Source organism: Seriola lalandi, unplaced genomic scaffold (genome assembly GCF_002814215.2).
Source record: "Seriola lalandi dorsalis isolate HSWRI2012SDOR001 ecotype SW California unplaced genomic scaffold, Sedor1 jcf7180002052132, whole genome shotgun sequence".
Taxonomy (NCBI): Eukaryota; Metazoa; Chordata; class Actinopteri; order Carangiformes; family Carangidae; genus Seriola; species Seriola lalandi.
Genome location: NW_019522685.1, coordinates 433757 through 454030, shown reverse-complemented (window position 1 = coordinate 454030; position 20274 = coordinate 433757). Strand labels below are relative to the sequence as shown.

At 44.4% G+C, this 20274-nt stretch overlaps 1 protein-coding gene across 7 annotated transcripts in view; it reads right to left on the bottom strand.

Moving 5' to 3' along the window:
• Positions 1–721: 721 nt before the first annotated feature.
• raraa (retinoic acid receptor, alpha a) overlaps positions 722–20274 on the bottom strand; it is a 141335-nt gene continuing 121782 nt past the window's right edge. For all 7 annotated transcript variants that reach the window (XM_023400157.2, XM_023400159.2, XM_087172273.1 and 4 more), the window contains 7 exons: positions 17064–17212; positions 9962–10103; positions 4468–4628; positions 4175–4351; positions 3825–4029; positions 3458–3616; positions 722–3201 (listed from right to left, as the gene is read on the bottom strand). In XM_023400157.2, the coding sequence (XP_023255925.1) occupies positions 3005–3201; positions 3458–3616; positions 3825–4029; positions 4175–4351; positions 4468–4628; positions 9962–10103; positions 17064–17212 (1190 nt within the window). In that variant the 3' untranslated portion in view covers positions 722–3004. The remainder of the gene's footprint in view (positions 3202–3457; positions 3617–3824; positions 4030–4174; positions 4352–4467; positions 4629–9961; positions 10104–17063; positions 17213–20274) is intronic.

Genomic DNA, 20274 nt, shown 5'->3' with positions numbered 1-20274 from the left:
ATATATATATATATATATATATATATATGTATGTATATATATATACACACATATATAGTTATATCATTTCCTCCAATACATTGTGTTCATATTTTTAATGTGAGTCTGTGGAGGATTTGCTAAATAGCGACCCCTGCCGTCACAAGTGCCAATTACAGGATAATTGCAATTGCTAAAACATAATGTTACACCAGCACAAGTAGAGAAGACTCAAATTTAGCAAACACGCTCTTTAAGGTCAGTTATACAGCAATATATCCAAACCTTGCTAACATTAACTAACAATAAACTTGGTCTAACCAATCCAAAGGGGCTGCAGCTGAGACCACCGACTTGAGCATGCGTGTAACTGCTTATGAGTTCAACTTTTAAGAGAAAGACTGTGTTACTTCTTATTCATAACGTACAAACGTACAAAGTTTTTCAATTGTTGATTTTGATTAAGGCCATTGTCATGAAGATTCTTGGTCTGGTATATATCTAGTGGCTGACGGCAAATATTCAACGTTGAATTTAAATATGATCAGTGAATTGTGGACCTAGGAACTGTTGGTATCAGTCTCTTCGATGCTATGCTCTTGCAAGAGCAAATGGGTTCTGATGTTCCCAGGAAAGTTATTGACGGCCTTCTGATCAGATTTGTCTTCTTTCTATGGATATGACCTATAAAACCCTACTAAGGACACCCCTGTAGCAGAGAATGAAAAGAAGGACACACGTGAACAACACAAACACATTTAATAATTATTAAATGTTGGTTTTATTTTTTATCTTTTTTTGTTGTTTTTTTGTTTTGTTTTTTTTTCAAAGTCGCTTGATAATCTTGACAAATTGCAACATATTCCATACTTCTCAAACTGACGGTGTGTCTGTTGCTATTCCAGATTAGCTGTGGAGGGAAAAGTTGTGCGCCGTTCTGGACAGGTTAAGTCCTAAATGATGAAAGCAGCTTTGACCATACAAAAAAAAGAACACATGAACGACTCAGAGAGACTCCACACTGGCATCCTATGTCGTAAAGTTGCGGGATCAGTGTCTCTGCACAAGTCCTGGTCTGCCAGGCCGAACAAAAGTGAGTGATTGAAGAAAAATTCAGGGGCTCAGTAGCAGAAGTGTGTGTGTGCATCTGTGATTGAAGGGTTAAGGGGTGCAGCACAGAACATATACAAAGAACAGGCCAAGCACAAAAAATGATTCCTTCCTGAGACATTGGCGTGTGTACAGTAAAGATGGTCTAAGATGACGTGTGCTAACGGTGAAGGCGTTTTGGCGTAAAGTGAGTCACAGGGTGCGAGGTTTCTCTGGATCCGGCAAAAAGTCACATATTGGTTTCTACCACAGGGAGATTTGTGAGGACTTAGTTGACAAACATCACATTTGGGACCTTCACTTGCCTGACCACTGAAAGAGTAGAGGGACAATCTAGTCTTTTCCCATCCACTACAGATTATTGATCCATTCAGAGACTACTGAGAATCACTTGTGTTTAATACAGTGTGTATGTACACCATTCTTCACATTTTAACTCTCTTTGAAGCTGGGCTGCTGTAGCTCACTTGAATCTGGCAGGCTACAGGTGGCGTCTAGCTCACCATTTTCAGAAACACCATCTCTTTCTGCTACATGGCCAAAAAGCTATGCCCCGACTGGAGTGCTACTTTGTTATCTACTGAAGGTAAAAACATGTTTTAAAAGTGAAGGGGGCAACGGTTGAAATTGGTTGTGAAAGCCACATCCTGAACAGCCAGTGATTGGTTAAGGGTCTGTCCAGTATTTAGTAAGACACAAAACATGAAAGAACTTCCTTCAGTAAAATGTGCTCAAAATGTTTTTTCTTGAATCACAAACCTATGAACAAAACACATAAAAGGTATTCTTAAAAAAAAAAAAAAAAAAAAAATCAGGTGAAGCCTAAAACTCTTCATAGTTTTAAAGAAATGAATACAGCTTATATACACAAACTCAAAGGCTACTTAAAATACACCTTAATAATGAATCTTCATTAATTTGATTTCTTGAAAGGACCTGTGACCATATCATACAACCGAGTTCATACAATCATTTTTTCCATTTTCTTGGAAGCAAAAAAAGAAAAGAAAAGAAAAAAAAAAAAGGAAAACAAATCCAACCTGGAATAGTAGGTGATATTCATTGCGACTTGTTTTCTGTGCACATTTGTTTGTATGTGTGGACTGGAGAGAAATTTCAATATCTTTTGCTTTTTGTTAACTAGAAGGATGTACAAATGTGATAAAACTGAAACAATCTCTCTCAATACTCTTGATGGGTATGAAAAGATTCAAACAGTGAAGCAGTACAACAATTTCTAATCTCAGAAAACATGTCCTCATTTCAACCTGCCATTCTGTTCTGGACATGTCAATCACAATAGTTCCTTAACTTTTCTATATATATTTATATATCTTTTTGTACGAAATCCTGTTTTTTGAAGTTGGAAAAAGAGAAAAGACCCAAAGTCTATGAGGAGGGGGGGTCCAAAGCTTGCAGTCTGCCTCAGAGTACAACAAAAAAAGTGTCTGGTGTTTGTCAAGTCAGTCTGTATGCATTGTCCTTGTCCATATATTTGTCCCACGATGCTCCACCCAATCTCAGTTCCATTCAAAACTGGTCTCCACTGCATCCAGATTTGTTTCCATCAGTCTTTTGGAGAAAGGTGGAGAGGGGAGGAGCAGCAGTGGAGAAGGGAGTGGAGGGAGAAGGAGGAGGAGTCATCAGCAGTGTTTACGGTGTGGTCTCTCGGAGGCATCCTGTTGTCCCGGCCTGCCCCGGCCTTACCTCCCCTCACGTCAGGACAGTGCTTCAGAGTGAGGGAAAGCAGATCAGGAGGTGGGGATTTGTGTCATAGGAGAGGAGGAGGTTGGCTCTGCCAGTCTCCAGTGTTCAGCAGTCAGAGTCTAGGTCCCTCCTCCTCCACCCCTCCCCTTCAGAACATCGAGCGAGGAGACTGAGAGCGTTGTGAGGAAAAATAAAAAGTGGGCCGCTACTACGGCGATTGTGTGGCTGGACTGCTTTGGGCAGAGCTGGGGGACAGACTGGGGCTGCAGCTGCCTGGGGGGGCGCCACTTGGCCGGCCGCCTGCAGCACCACTTTCCAGACCTTCTGAGTTCTCCAGCATCTCCTGGATGAGAGGGGGCATGGAGCCGGGGATCTCCATCTTCAGGGTGATGACACGCTCAGCTCCTGCAGAGGGGGTTGGACAGAGACAAGAAAACTTAAGCTACCAAAGTTCTGACAAAACACATTTTGGATATCACTTAATTATTTCTCCTGTACTCCATTTTAACATGTGAAATGGAAAAAAAGCAAGAAAAGCTTTACATTTATAAACGCATATAAAATGTCAAGATTATCAAAGTTATCACCAACGTCTCAACCAAACTCATTAACTTATATTTCTGTCTTAATTGACAGATAACCACTAGTGTACACCACAGACCTTTAGCACTGATGCTTCTCAGATCAGTGATCTTCATCAGCATCTTGGGGAACATGTGCGGTTTGTGGGGCCTCCTCTTCCTCACGTAAATCTTCAGCGCCTCCAGAAGGGGCTCCTGCAGGACATCCACCTTCTCTGCCTCCTCCAAGTCCTGACGATCTGTGGATTAACACAGGTACAGAAAAAAAACATGTCAATGCTCTCCTACTGTCCTGATTATAGTTGGCCACTAGGTGGTGCTCAATGAAAGAGCACAGCATTGCCAGCCTACTCCTTCTTCATCCATAGGCAGGGGTGTCACTCAGTCTTAGTATAGGGGTCATAGACAATGAGAATGGGAAATAGATTTTAAAGGGGCTTGTCGTACCTCCACACAGCAAACAGATGGCACTGAGCAGCCCTGTCTCTGCATCGTCCATCTCCAGAGGAAGGAGCTGGTTGGCGAAGGCAAAAACCAGGTCGGTGAGGGGACCAAAGCCTGCGTTGTGCATCTGGGTTCGGTTTAACGTGAGTCCATCTGAGAAAGTCATGGTGTCTTGCTCTGGTGTGTAGCGTGTACAGATCCGCAGTATCTGTGGACAGCAGAGGCAGAACAGGTGGTTCAGCGTTTAACTGGGCAGTTGGTTAGAAATGTTGAACCTCTCGTCTTCTCCTTTTTAAAAAATCTGGGTGTTTGGTGAAATTTTGTGGAAACAAAGCTAGGGCTGTTGTTCTTACCAGGATGTCCAGACAGGCGGCTTTGAGCAGAGTGATCTGGTCGGCAATAGTGAGCGTTGTGAAGCCGGGCAGCTGCTTAGCAAACTCCACCGTCTTTATGATACACTTGGTGGAGAGTTCACTAAACTTGTCCCACAGGTCTACGTCCAAGGACACGCGTCGTTCTGAGCTGTTAGTCTGTAGGGAGGGGAAGAGGTGGCAGCAGTTTAGACATTTGCAGGTGACGGTAATTTACAGGTAACAAAGGTGAACAAATGAAGGGACACACAGACTGTTAGTGTCACGTTACTGACCGTAGTGTATTTGCCCAGCTGGCAGAGAGAGGGGAAAGTATCCTGGTGAGCCTTGCGAACCCTGTCGATCATCTGCTCTGTGTCGGGGCTCAGCACATAGCTCTCCGTGCACTCCTGTTTCTTCTCATCCTTTTTCTTCTTGTTCCGGTCGTTCCTCACCGCTACAGGAAGACAAGGATTGGTATGGTCAAAAGTAACACCTACGCTTGTATTTTACCTCCAAACAGAATCATTCACACTTTATATCTCAGTTTTAAAAAAAACAAAAAAAAACATGTCATACAGTTTGCAAATGTTTTGGTAACGACTGCTTGAAAGGGTGTTGCAACCTGGATACTATATGTCCTGCATTGGCACCGTCTGACACCACCTCAAGGTAAACTGAGATCAAGATCAAAGGCAAAGTCATGAGCAGGACAGGATGTTCCTTCTGTGGCGAACAGCAGCAGCGGCCACAGCTTCACTTCTCTTATCTGATGCTATAACATAAATGTTTTCAGACAGCTCCATTGATGAGGGCTATGCTAATGGAAAGGGGGGGGGGTGGACCTTGAAATAATCCGATGTCATTTCCCTCTGGGCGATCTGGCTGAGAATAGTCTGCTCACCCCAAATGACAAAAAACGCTAGGCAGGGTGCTTAGCATTGGAATCCCATTACAGGCCCGATCCATTTCTCCCAGCACATCCACACTGGGGTGCAGTTTAGCTATTACTTGGGTTGTGTATGTGTGTGTTGAGGGTGGGGGTGGGTTGGGTGAGATGGGGTGCTACTTGATAAATAGTGGTGGGGGATGGAGCTATCCATAAGGCTGACAAATTGCCACAGCTTTCATTAGGGGTCCCGGCTAATCTAATAACATAATATGACAAATATCCTGCCTCTAATGGTTTTAAAAGGGCTCGGCTGCTCAGCCCATACCGGAAAAAACCTTGCAGCTTTCTCTCTCTCTCTCTGTCACACATTTCTCCCCCTCTCTTGGTTATACAACACGCTCTCGCTTTCCTTGTTTGCTCCGTTCTCACCAATGCACGCAATCTCTCCTTTCCAAAATTGTATTGCTTTTGCTTTAAATCATCCCCCTTTCCTAATGCCATCTCTATCATTTCTCCAATCTCTACCTCCCCTCGGGGTACCTGAATTTCCCCTAGCCACTGACCTAAGATCAGATTTTCCTTGTCTTAATCCTAACCTTGACCATTAAGGGCCAGAGCGCTCAGGCTGATGGGAGATCAGTGTCTGTGACAGAGGGGCCTGGCCCGGGGCCAAGCAGGGATGCACTACTCGGTGCTGCTGCTCATTCATCAGCCCACAGACAGGCCTCCCTGCCTGGGAGAACATGAAGGGAAGGAGGAAGGCGGGGGCTGGAAGTCTGATGCTGCACTATGTTACTGCTAAGCACTGCTCGCCTCAACAAGAAATGAAGAAGACCCTGCTGTGCAGACAGAGCAAGGCAATGTATTATTTGCCAGCATTTTATTGGTACTCAAGTGGCAGGCTAATGTAACCATAGTCACCAATACACATGTGGACAGAGCAGTAAAATGAGAAAACCGACACATCAAAAACAGCATATTATAAACACCATTTCAGCGAAAACGAGCAAATCAGTACAAAGCTTTCCACCTCCATTTGCTTTAATGAGCTAATTATGACTCTGTAGTGAAGGAGCATCCTTTTAAACAACCACCAGCTTTTGAGGCCAGTTGTATAAAACTGTAGTAAGCTGCTGAGCATATCTGGGCCAGCCCTGCTTATGGCGCTGATTGGGAATCTGTGTCCTTTCTGCCACGAGGGGAGGGGCGGAGAGCTGCAAAACAATCGATGTCCAATTAATTCACAAATAAAAGTGGGGCATCCCTAGCGCCCAGACATTGCCCGCGCTGACAAATTGGCAGCACAATCATAAGCCGCACAACACAATTTAATGAAGTCATTAAAGAACTATTAGGCACGACTGGCGATCTGTCATGGCGAATTGCCACATGCAATAACTTGAGGAGGAGGGGGGACTGTAGCAGGGGAGCTGAAATGAAAGAAATACTGCCTTGCTTTTTTTTTTTTCCCTCTTATTGTGTGTGTATGTGTGGACACAAATGTGCGTTTTGATGTTCGTGTGGGTGTTAACTTCAAGCAATGCATCTTTCAAAATGTATTATGAAAATATGAATGCTAATGGGGGAACTTGCATCCTGAATTGTTTGTGGTTACATGTCCATTGCATAAAAATGATTTACAAGAGCTGGTGTGTAACGTGTACAGAATACTGACACACACACACACACACACACACACACACACACACACACACACACACACACACAGCCATCACTCAATCATTTGTCCGTATAGTGGATTTCAGCTGCAACGTGCAGTTAATAGACAATTTCTGTTAGTGCCTCAGTGTGTATGTATTTGTGTATGAGTGTGTGTGTGTGTGTGTGTGTGTGTGTGTGTGTGTGTGTGTTTGTGTACAAGACAGAGAGGTAGGCAGACAGGGATAATTCGTGTGAGGAAAATTAAAGCACTGGCAGCTCGTCCATCACACAGATTAAATTCAATGGAAAGATAAAAATGTCAATGTCCCCCCCCCCCCCCCCCCCCCCGCTCCTGCTGCTCGCAGCGCAGAGCCACCGTCGACAGTGATGAAACTTTCTCCCTCCCTCTGTCCTCCAGCCTCTTTCACCCCCCCCGAGTTCAATACACTTCCCTCTCACAGCCTTCATCTTGCTCTGCTATCCTGCCTCTCTGGCTGATGTTATCCTCTCCTCACCCTGTTCTCCATCATTCTTTGCTACATCTTATTTTACTTTTATTACTTTTTCTATCTCTGAATAACACCGTCCTCGAGGAACACGTGGGCGATGGTTTTGAGAGCTTGGCAAAAAAAATGGGGAGGGGATGATAAAGGGAGGCAAGTACTGAGGGGTGGCAGCTGCTCTGAATTGTAACATAAAAACATTGTGGAGTATTGTGTAACTGAACCATATGATCATCCCAAAAGTACAAAAAAAAAAAAAAACTAAAAAGAAGAAGTGTCAGGGAATTAACTCTCTGCTCTAACAGACATGCTTTAAATGCAGCTTCATATGTGCATACTGCAACTTCAGCTTCTCATTTTTGTCTCACATACGTTAGAGTGTACTGGGCCAGTGTTCCCAGTGTCCCAGCTTATAACCCTTTACAACAAACTAAAGCTAACTTGCAATCTCTTGTGAGAATGTACATTTTTCTATGAGCTAGCAAAGAGCTGAGCAAAGAATGATTTTTGACTTCCCATATTTTTTTTAATTTTTTGAATAGTGTAGAGGCATGAGGAAGTGAAACTATGCACAGCTCAGTGAGTAAAAAGCAAAGTCAAGAGTTGAAATGTGTGTCTGACTGCTTTCTGCAGCAGAATTGTTTACTTCTTTCTAACTTGTAAATCACCTCATGACCCCTTGGAGAGATCTCGACCCCCATGCTGCGAACCACTGTACTATGCTAAGTGTGCACGCATGAGTGAGCCAATGCTTCCAAACATTATTCAAACATTTCACTTTATTTGTAGATAAGCATTCATGGTATGCTATTCTTAATTTTAGCCATGATCTTGGTCGTCTTTAGCCACACACTGTCAGGTTAATAATAATGTGGCTCTAGTCTACACTACCGGCCTTTCCTTGCAACCCTCCACTTGCTCCCAACATACTTGCCCCCCCCCTTCTGATGCCATCTTGCTTGGCATTGCCACCTGGCAGCAGGCCTGGCGCTGTCATCTGGAGCTGTCTGCCGGCAGACGCAAGGTCACCCAGACGTCCCCTCAATGCTAGCAGGGGGGGGGGTCCACCGTCTGTGTGTGTGTCTGACAGAGAGCGCATGGTGTTTAAGTGGAGCTGTCCAATTGTTTTTCTGTTAAAGCGTTCTTTTTATTCATACTAGTTTGTGTCAGTCACCTTGTATGTGCATAATTTGAGTGTGTGTGCATGAAATTACGCACAAGTATGCATTTGTGTGTGTGTGTGTGTAAGAGGCAGGGAGACTCCCTGCTGGGCCCAGATGGCCGGCCTCTCCTTCCTCACCAGTCCAGACTACTTTCACTGGCCAAAGTCACTGCTGAGGACACAAGAGTAGCAATCTGCACACTCTGCACAAAATGACCGCAATCGGAAAAAGGCAGAACTATTAAAACCAAAACCAGCTGAGCAAAGGTGGGTCGAAATCTAGCCAATAATAAAATTTCCAGCTTGGAATCCTGTCAAAAACCCGTTTATGCCAATTTTTTGCTCATGCAGTACTACCTCGTCACCACTAGATGGCTCTCCAACTCCAGTCTATTCTCCTATTGTATGCTGGGTTGAAACTGTGTGTGTGAGAGTGCGTAAAAGAGCCGGCTGCTGTGATCCTTCTAACCATGATTAATGGCCCCATTCAAAGGTAAGGAGCTCGGAGGATAACTTCTTTTACTGTAAACCACAGTGCTGTGGCATGGGGAGCGCTCCCTGCACTCGCTGCACCGCAAAGATGAGGTAAATAGCGCTGGGAAGACGGGAAGTGGAAAGGGACGGAGCAATGGAGGCTGAGTGCATGTGTGTGTTTTAACAGACGTGAGCCTGTGAGAGGAGGAGAGGTGCTACACTTTCTGTCCACAAATGTATATTACTAATATATTTCCTATTACTGAGTATTTAACAGTATTTATGGGTCCAACTGTATCCTATACACACAAGTGAGTGTTTGTCTGTGTGTGTAAGAGAGTGTGTCACGTGATCAGGCTGAGGTAGAAACCCTGTTGGCCTCTGAGTTCTCTGTGGTCACACCTCTACCAATTACTTTATCAAGTCTGACTGCCTGTGCGTATGTGTGTGCGTATGTGTGTGCGTATGTGTGTGCGTGTATGTGTGTGTGTGCGTGAGTGTGTATGTTCACACAGCCCCTGGGGTGCAATGATGGGAGCAGACGCCTGCTCTTTCACTCTCGGCAGGTGAGAACGTATTCATCACAGAGGCCTGCCAAGCCTGGCGACACCCTGACTGTTACTGCCAGTCTGCATCACGGCTGCCCTTTGTCTCGCTTTTACAGCGGATATTTTCTTCAAAGTAAAACTACAAGAATCAGCTCAAAGGGTAACAGCTAATAGGGAATAGTAACAGCTTTGATTTCACTCTGACTTTGTTATGATAAACACCAAAGGTCAGAGAATTTTCTCATTAAAAGAAACTGATGGGATCTGATCGGATACCATATAAACACTAAGTGCAGTCATCAACTAATGACAACATAAGTGTGTACGAGCTGGAATCACTGCCAAACTGATGTGCTTGCATCAATAGTGAACAGTTATGCAATGTCAGCAGTGGAAAAAATGTCAACAAATGCTTCAACTTAAGACTTTCTGCAGGGGTCACAATCACGCTAACCCCTCTGGGATTAAACAACTATGATGAAATCTGTGCTTTGCCCTAAGAGCCCTGTGGGAGCAGGGCTTTCTGGGTAATTTGGTTTTTATACTTACACTCCTTGGACATCCCCACTTCCAGGCACTTCTGCAGCCGACAGTACTGGCAGCGGTTGCGGGTGACTTTGTTGATGATACAGTTCTTCTCCCGGTGACAAGTGTACACCATGTTCTTCTGGATGCTTCTCCGAAAGAAGCCCTGCGTGACAGAAAGACGGAGACGAGGGCGATGAGGAGACGGGACAGGTTTTGGAGGAGGGTTGGGCGGTAAGAGAGGAGCAAGGGAAACCGGACAGTCTAAGCAAATCGAGCAACAAATTACTAAGCAAATACAGTTGTGCTGTTTGCTCTAGTGAAGCCACCTGTCATATGGTTATCTGCCAACACTGCTGCTTTTATTACATGTTTCGGTTGCCTGTTGCTAATATCTTGCCCATGTTTACAGTGTCCTCTTTCACCCAGTTCCCAACAAAACAACTTGCAAGGTTAAAACATATGAAATTAAAAGGAGGCCATGCAGAATGGCCATATGCAGCTGCAATTAAAAGGCAATGAACTACAAAAAGTTAAGTCCTTAAAGGGCTTAACCCTTGACACAATCTGGACAGAGACTAATAGTCATTTCATGAGGGTGCCACCTGTTCGTTTACACAACACAAAAATGCTTTTCGAGGTGATTCAGGTCTGAAGGTTTTTGGGGCAAAAGGCACAGGGTGACTGGGTGCCACGTAAGCATGACCTCGTTTACACAGCCGGAAATAAGCATATGTAGATCCAGGCCAAGCACATAATATTAGAAAGAGAGCCGATTGGCTGGAAATGATGTGGAAGAAACAAAAAGGAATCCCTTTTTACCCGTGTTCCCCTTTTCAGTCTAACGGGATCAAAACAAATCAGAGAATGGATTTAAAAATGTTGTCCAAGCGTACGAGGCGGGCGAATTATAATGAGCTCATCTTCGGTCACTGGGCAGAAATGGGAGATCTTTGGGGAGACAAAATATGTTTCGATTGCGCAAAAGCAAGACATAGAAACGGATCAAAACACGCCTCCCACATGAAACACACATCCCTCAGTAATAATTCAGGTCCTCCCCTTATGAACTTTAACAGCCGCTCTAACTGCCAAAAATAAGATAACAATATTGGGTCATAAATTAAGTGACGACAAAAGTCTACAACAAGATAGCTAAGCCTTAAATAAGAAACCACAGCTGGGGTTTATGATATGAAGGAGAAAACTGACCCTGTCTTTTCACCAAAATTACCTTTAAAAACCTTTGCCTTTAAAACCATCTCCCATTATGATTTTCAGATTTTGAATAATGATAACATAAAAAACGTGCGTTGGAACGAAAAAGCCATCTAAATGCTCCCCATGTGTTACACAGAGTAAAAAACGACAAACCTCTTGGAAAAATCCATGCATCACAACTTATATTCTCCTTATTCCACTCAACCCCAATAAAATCAATGTTAACCTCTGTGCCCTTATTGCTTAAACATGCCTTGTGTGTCAAAAAGATAAAAAGAGGTTAATGCAAATCAGCCACAACTGAGTGAGCACTCAGCAAGCACGGCTCGGGACAAATGTAATACAGGTCAATGTCAGTATTGATGTGACGCAGTGGGACATGGGTTATGTGTTGTTGGGTAGCAGGGTGGGTGGGGTCAGCTACAGCTAAAGGGAGGTGGGGTGGAGTGTGGTGTAGTGTGGTGTGGTGTGGTGTGGTGTGGTGTGGCGGGGTTGCTGCCAGGGAGCCCCATCCCATGCCGAAGGATTAGCTTTGCTAGCCGACAGATGGCTGGTGGACCTAAGCCCGCAATTTGTCCTTCCCGGATCACCAGCCTCTTCTCGTGTCTCCCGTGCGCCACCACAGAGTGGAAGTGATTCAGCCTTCTGATGTACTACGAAGAGGAAGTGTGTATTCTTTGTCATGTATCAGTTTAAGCAAGGTCCAACCAGCGTGCGTGATGGGACTGATTACACATGAAGAGGAAGTGTTTCAGGCCGTAGAAGGTCACCTCATCTAACCTTTGTCCTGACTTCATTTGCTCTCCACCCTGTTGTCACATAAAATATATTATTATTAATGTTGAGAAACAGCAGATCCCTGCAAACTGCTATCTCCCGCACAACTAAGTGGAGAGAACAAGACTTAGGTTGACATTAATTCTAGCAGCTGATGCTGAGGGATAAAGTCTGTGGTCTTTGTGTGTGCCTGTGTGTGCGTGTATCATGTCCTCTTTGATCCGATGGTGCCCTGACCCTGACCCTAGTGTCACCAGGGGATTGGCCCACTCCCTCCTGACATCGTGAGTCTCAGGTGCCCTCTCACAGGACCTCCTGATTGGCTGTTCCTTCTGGCTCGTGGGCCAGTTGATTGTTCCTACGCCCCCTCCCCTACCACCCTTCTTTTAGGAGTCATTGCTTCCTGCGGCCCTTAAGCCTCTTTTTGTATCACCGCTTAATCCACCCGGCGACAAGAGCCCTCAGCGGGCCTGTCAGCCACCCTGCAGTGTTCAGAAGAGATGAGAGCCGCAAGAAGAGGGAGAGGGAGGGAGGGATGAAAAAGAGGAGCGAACGGTTACAGCACATACATGATTGCATGCACCATGTGCTCTTCAATTCACAGCTGTCTACCTGCCGATCGTTATGAGCCTCATGCATATATGAGTGCGTGCGTGAATTCTGCTTTGCTTGTGTGCGAGAAAATGCTTCATTAAGAGGGAAATAGGGGAGGGGGTCTGGGGTTATGGAGTTCACAGGGAAGCACAGGAATCCTCTCTTACGTGACTTTCACACTGTGCCCAGATTAAGAGTGCGTTCCCAGCCTCCTACTGTGCATGTTGTGTCGATGTGTGTGTGCCTGTGCCCCTGCCGCTATTACTAAGCAGCTACTGCTACAGCCCACAAATTAGTAAAGACGGATGCTTTGTGAGAGGGCCATCTGAAAAACGCTGCAAATAGAGGACATTCATGCAAAAAGTGGCGGATAGGGACTTTGGAAAAACGGTCGCTTCTCTCCCATTGCAGCGGATACCAGGAGGAGAGGTCGCCTGCCGCGTGCTGCCTTGCCTTCAAGATAAAAACATAAACATGAGGGGGTGGGCATGCAAATTTAATGTTTAGGGGGTAATATCTGCAGGGGAAAAAGAAGTGCAATGCCGTTGAGTATGTGCGGGCGGCAGAACTAAAAACAACAAACGAATGAGCTGTCTCCAAGTAGCACAGCTCAACTTCCCCGCTCCCGTTTCCTCTGTTCGCTGCAGCCCCCAGGAAATGCCTTTGTAGTTTGGCATGCTGCAGCAAAGCAGACGCTGCTAACCCCCGACTTACCCCAGTCTCAGATGAGGCAACCATATACATTCACATGCCTGTAGTGTTGAATTATTGAGTGTGCTATGCCAAGTCATCTCCTCTGAAGTCAGAGATACGGAGAAGGCATCCTGAATTTTTCAAATTAGCACTGCGGCTGTTGAGGGGGGCAGACAGCCGGCTCATGGACAGACAACTGGCAGCTAGCTGTCCAACTAGGGACATCTTCATAGTTTAAGGCAACATTTCTAATGATTAGTCCTAATGAAATCCTTACTAATCAGCAGAGCAGAGTCCAGTACCGGTTATCAGGTAATTAAGATAAAGGTAATTAAGGAACAGGTGAACATTCATGGTTCGGCTATCACATGATACACTTATCACTGTGTTTCAATTGCAAATATAAAGGAGAATTTTAGATTATTCACCTTTGTTTTCACATCCGAGACAGTATACAAATATGATCATAGCTATATTGTATTGTCCTGAGTTCAAGCCTGAGACCTTTGGTCTCGTCCCAAACAGTTGCTTCACTGTTAAAACGTCCCATTCCAAGGTGCAACCACCTCCACATACACTTCAAAGCTTTTTCTTCTGTGGTTAATCAGTGTATCCGATTATTCTTTCAGTATGTTATTGAAGCGAATGTTTACCACTTTGCTGCTGTTTGTACTCCGTCTTTATACATGTGGCCTCTCATCTCTAAAAATAATCAAACTCAGCCATAATATATCCTCGAAACTAATTACATTCAGCCGAGGAGGCAGGCAGAGCTTCCTGTTGGGGTTGTGCAGAAACATTATATGAAATTAATGCCAAAGGCTGAGGGAGCTGAAATTTTTATCCTACCTGAGATGTGGTCATTTCACATTTCAGGCTGCAGCGACAGTGTTAACAACTGAAGGTGATACTTGTGTATTAAATTATTGTTTATCATTATTCTGAAATCGTTTGCACTGAACATCGTCTGTTGGCTGTTAGATTAAAACATCAGTGATCTCCCCAATGTACAAAAGCCTCAAAAAGCTAATTACAGTGTCAAATCTGGCACAATTTCTGTACTTGTCTAGTTTCTGCCTTTCCTTCTGCGTGTCACACTGTTGTGTGCGTAACATGTTGTAAATATTTCTTTTGTCTGGAACAGACCTTTGGGATGAAAACAAATTAAAATTTACTGCTCATGACTTGGGGTTTTAGTTTTACAGGAATTATTACTGACAAACTAAACCACAATTTTATATGTGAACATGTTGAACCCAGAATATTTTACTTCTATTAACATTTTCATTTCAACTGTATCATCAATTATTGGTTAACCTAACATCCCTCCATTCATCGCCAGTTTGCTATAATGCATGCGACTGATTAATACTGCACAACCACTGCTTAGCCACGGAACAGACAGTAATACCTTTATACACAACCACACACCCACTCACACAATCTCATCAGGAGCTGTGATTTAGCCTTATTACCTTACTTAGAACTCTATTGAGATGCTCTGATGATGGGGAGCAATTTTAAACAGAACACAATAGAAGCAGATTAGGGTTTGAAATGGCGGCAGAGTTGCTGCACACCTTCTGAGATTAAGGTCATTGCTTTTGAATACAAGATACATAAAGCAGCTAGTTTGGTAGCTGTGCACTGAACCAAACAGCAACACATTTGTTTTAAGTATATCATATGAATGATTTACGTGTGAGATGATGCACGCTTCTGACACAGGCTCTGAGATGAAATTTTAGGGCATAGTTGCATAAAAATTGCAATTTGTACCAACAGCTGGAGCCTGAGCATTGAGAAAAAGGTGGAGAACATCCTGTTGCAGGCTTAACACATACAGACAAACTCATGCAACTTGGAAGGTTTCCCACGACCAAAATCTGCTACCTGTGCCAAACTGTTTCAAAATACGAAATTGGTAAGTCTGTACAAACACTAGTTTAGAAACACCAACCAATTATGAAACTGGATTTCATTTTCTTGAACAATTCGGTGCTTCACACACTGCACAAGATTATCTTGGCCAGGAAAACCACACACCATCTTCCCCTTTCTTTATCTCTCACACACACCCATGGTTAAACTCTGTTGTATATGTACACACACGTACACGCCCAACCTCTTCTTTCTAGCTTTACTTTTATGATTTGACTAGCCTTGACAGTCAAGGATATATTTCCACAAGCCTGCATAAAATAACAGTATATAACATAGGTTGATGTGAATTTACTTCAGGCTAAGCAATTTAAAAAAGACACTTTCAACAAACTTTAAATTAAGAAAAAATATATTTTACATTCGTCATATTAAACATCCTTAGGACCCATGAAGCTGCACAGTCAGCAGCAGTGTGGTTGCAGGGGTCAGCTTTTATTTACTTTGTTAACTTTTTATAAGTCACATTCGGGGAGCAGGTTAAGTTTCATAGAGCACTCAGAGGGTTTGCGTTAAAGGGTAATGCCTTTGTATGTATGTATGTATGTGTGTGCCAGACTCCTGCCTTTGCTGTGCTCTCCTCCCCTTTGTGCATTCTTTACTCATCCAGCCCCCCCCCCCTCCTGTGCTCTGCCGCTGACCGTCTTTCTCTTGGTGTCAATGAGTTCAACTGTGGCCCCTGTACCCCATCCGCCTAATCTGCTGCCCCTCCAACCATTACCCACTTCTTTCTCTTTCTGGCTGTTCATGCATCCCGGAGCACAGCCTGCTCTCTCGCACTCGCTATCTCAGTCCCCCGCAGTCTCTCTCATCTTTGCACGGTTTCATCTGCATTTCTACATTCCCCCCTGGGTTCCTGCCCTTGCTTACTCTTTCATACTGTTTGTTACTGCCACTGTCTCCTGCCTTCTTCGCCGTGGCTTTTTCTCTCTGCTGTACTCCTCCCCTCCCTCCCTCCCTCCCTCCCTCCACACCACTCCTATTCCTGCACATATGGAAGACCACAGTATTGGCTCCGCAGTCAATAAGTCAGAGGGTCTTGCAGGCACCTGTCGCCATCAGCAACACCCTGCCTGTCTTCATCCAACCACTCCCAACCTCCTCTTGCTACAGACAAAGCTGCTGTCAGTAGAAGAAGTGGAAATCCTATTTGGTTCATTCAAGAATGCATGATCACCACGCAAAAAAAACCAAAACAAAACACGTGGTTTCTGAAATGTGGCCATGGTGGAGATATAAGGTTTGTGCCTGGTGGTAACATTATATTAGATTCCACAGATCCCTCCCTCTCATCCCTATCCTCTTCTGAGCTTACACAACTCCGAGTCTTGGGAGCAGCGAGATAAAGAAGTGTGTGTGCTCACACGAACAGGAGACGTGTAAGCATGCGCACAGCAACTATCAACTGATAACAGAGCAGATGGGGGTTATGAGGCCTCCTCAGCACCTGTGTAACAGGGCTGTATTGATAACAGACATGTGGACACGTCAGCAAAGGTATGTGTAGCAACAACACGAGAGAAGAAAAGACCTGCACGGATGACAGAGTTTCACAAACTACGTGATACGAAGCAGATCCATCATATGTGTTATCTTTTTTTTTTTTTTTTACGATGTCTATAGATATAAGTATAAAGAGGCTGTTACAGCTTGTTCAGGTCATACTGATAATTAGGCAGCTCAATAAATCAACCAATAATATTAGAGAATGATTCTCCAATTTTGACTTATTACATTAAATTTCAGCATTAAACACTGAAAACTAATGAAATGTTCCAAATGACGTGCAAGAGCTTTGGCTGTGAAGACGTGATTGTATTTTTTTCCAACTGCAAATCACATGATGGTTACAAGATTGACGAACATCTTGCTTTATTGGCAGATTCAGAGGAAGTCTCACCTTGCAGCCCTCGCAGGCGCTGACACCATAGTGGTACCCTGAGGACTTGTCCTGGCACACAAAGCAGGGTTTGTAGACGCGGGGCGGTGGGGGAGGTGAGGGCGGGCTTGGCACTATCTCCTCTGAGCTGGTACTCTGGGTCTCTATCGCTGCAGAGAGGAAAGAGCAACAAGAGGGGTTAGTGAACACATGTCTGTCAGATGGAGTGCTGACAGGCATGGAGCATTAATCGATATCAGTGGGATAAACTCACAACCTTGTGTGTACACAAACACACACACACACACACACACAGATCTTAAACAACCCAGTCCAGACGGATACACTGCTGACGACATCTAATACAAATCACCAGAAGGGGAACTAACTCACTTTCTAACAATGTGTTTGGGAGAAGAAAAAAAAAAAAGCTGCAAGTGCAAGGACAACTTCTTGATCAGGCGTTTTCAGATCCGCCACAGGAAAGACAACGCGAAATGTCTTCAAAGAACAAACATTTCTCTAACACACATGCACCCAGAGATCATCAAAGCACCAATGAAAGCAGCCTTTGCTGGATACCTACTTACTGCCGAAATGTTGTCTTGTGCGTATGTGTGTTACAGCACGGAGCTGCTTTGCTAGCAGGGTTCAAAGACAGGTTTTCTCCTCTGATACAAGGCCTGGAGTTGTGCTTTTATTTATTTCTAAAAATTGTGCAGTCTTCGTAAGTACAAGTGTTCTGAAATATTAAAAGGACAAATAATCATATCATCATCACCAGTCGGGAGTACCAAATACTGCAGACAAGGCTGCGCAGAATTCTCTCTCCGCTTCTGACCATGCAACTTGTTTACCCCCCGAACCAAACGCACACACTTACCTCATTCTTAATCAATAACAGGCTGGTAAACACAGAGAGGTTGAGCACAAACAGTCTTCATGCGTTAAGGGCTAATATGACAAACCAAACACATGAGCCCTCTGTAGGCTCCCATGTTTGGTGTGCTTGTACATGATAAACAAAGTGGCCTGGGATCGTGGGGAAGTATCCTGCTGTTGCCTACATGTAATATGTATTGGACTTTGCCCTCAATATCCTGTGTGTTACAAAACAAGGCTCTTTAATCAACTATAAAAACACACATTCACAGCGCAGACCTGCACCCTGTGGCCTGTAGCTTACCAAATAAGTGTATAATCCCTGTTTGCAACTGCTGCCTTTATGAGCTTGTGAGTAAGCAGTGTATCGTTTTTTCATACTGATGCCAATAACTCTTTTTCATTTGAGAGAATAGATTAACTTGTCAAATGCACCAGCGGTTGTGATGTACTTCTGTCTACACTATATGCATGTGTGCATCTTCCCAGCCCCATTGCTCCACCCAGCATCAGCAGCTCAACAGAGGAGGGATTGGGGAGGTTGACAAGCGGCTCAGGAGCTGCCTGCAGCTCAGTGCTGGTGTGTAAATAAGCCATCTATATTTAACAGAGCCGCCTGGTTCAGTAGGACCGTAGTACAGCCGAGGACTCGCTCCACGTGACGGTGCGGCCGACAAACACTGCACTCGCAGCACACACAAGACTAATCACACTGCACACTGAGCATGGATGAAGTATTTCTTCTCTCTCTCTCTCTCTCTCTCTCTCTCTCTCTCGCTAACACACACACGCGCTTTCCGCTCCAATTATAGTGTCTGTGTGCGGGTCTCAGCTTGCCAATCTCCATGCGCATGCAGCAGATGGCGCAGGGGAAGATTACATTCAGAACAACTAAAATAAACCAACCTGATGCACAGATATGTTCAAGGCTTCCTTACACCAAAATCTAGCCTTTCCAAAGCCCGCCTGCTATCTCGGCCATCAGGAAAAAAACACACAGCATATCCAAGTGGGTTTCAAATGGCGGGGACGGTTAAGCTAAACAGCAATAAAGCTCACATTGCAACACCTAACAGTGACACCCAATCAGGCCTGGGATATTAAGACATTACATTTATGAGGCCCAGATGTCATATGTCACTTTCACACCAGCAGCAACCTTTTCAGTTCTCGGTGTAAACGGGCCGATATGGGAGTGAAAAGGGTGATTCATGGTCGAGACGGAATCAGCTTTAAATATTTTTCAAAGAAAAAGCGTGACAAGCAACTTGTAACAATATGGACTGCAGCCAGGAGGGAGACACACTTATTATGAAGACATATATTGCAGTAACAACAAGGGAAATGTGAAAAAGGAGGAAGAGATACTCTTTAAATGATAGAGGGAGGAAATGAAGGGAGGTGATAAAAGTGGAGAACACACAGGGAGTAAGTGACTGCATGACTATTTTCATGTTCCTCCCTCAGGTTTTTAGATTCATTTCTATTACACACATGCGTGTGCACCAAACACACACACACACAAACACAAACATCTGTCAGGATTTAACTTAAAGCCTTGAAAACAATTATAAAGTTTATTAATTTCAGGCGACTTAACGGGAAATGAGTGACTCATTTTGCGAGAACGTGTGCACAGTTTGCACAGTGTGCAAGGTGATTCTGTGCAGAGGAGCAGAAGGATTCAGTCACAGGAGGACAGACTGTGGACAGTGTGAGAGTCCGCGCTTTGCTTCTCACTGCCATTTTATTGGTGTCATTACGGGTCGTCTTTGCTCATGCCACTGGGCCATGCCATCGCCACACTCATGTCAAACAAATTAAACTTAAATAGAACAGCTCTTACATAACATGGCATATTTTCTCATTAGCAAAAAAAAAAAAAAACCATTCACAGTTTTCAGCGCTCTTCTGCCTCTCTTGATGCGGACTGATTACAGCCCTGCATTATTAGTGCGACCACAGAGCTATTCATCCACATTAAAGCTGCCTTCATTAGAAACGCACAGACAAACAGATGTGCCACCCACACACATACACATGAACTTAAAAACTGCATACTGACATTTACACAGGCTAAGGGCTTTCCTTGAGCCATTAAAAAAGCCTAATCGGCCGGACACACACACACATAAACACACACACAGAATGCACAGTCTTAATGAGAGCACCCATGGAAATCTGGGACACAAGGACAAGAGTCTGTGAGGGGGCTGGCGACTGTAATTAAATACAATGGCTGGCTTCTGGAGCCCTGTCAAGCTGAGGCATGGAGCAAAACAATGGCAGGCCTGTGGACAGAGAGGCAGCGAGGCTCAGCGGAGAGACGGAGCTACTTAGCCCTTCAGCA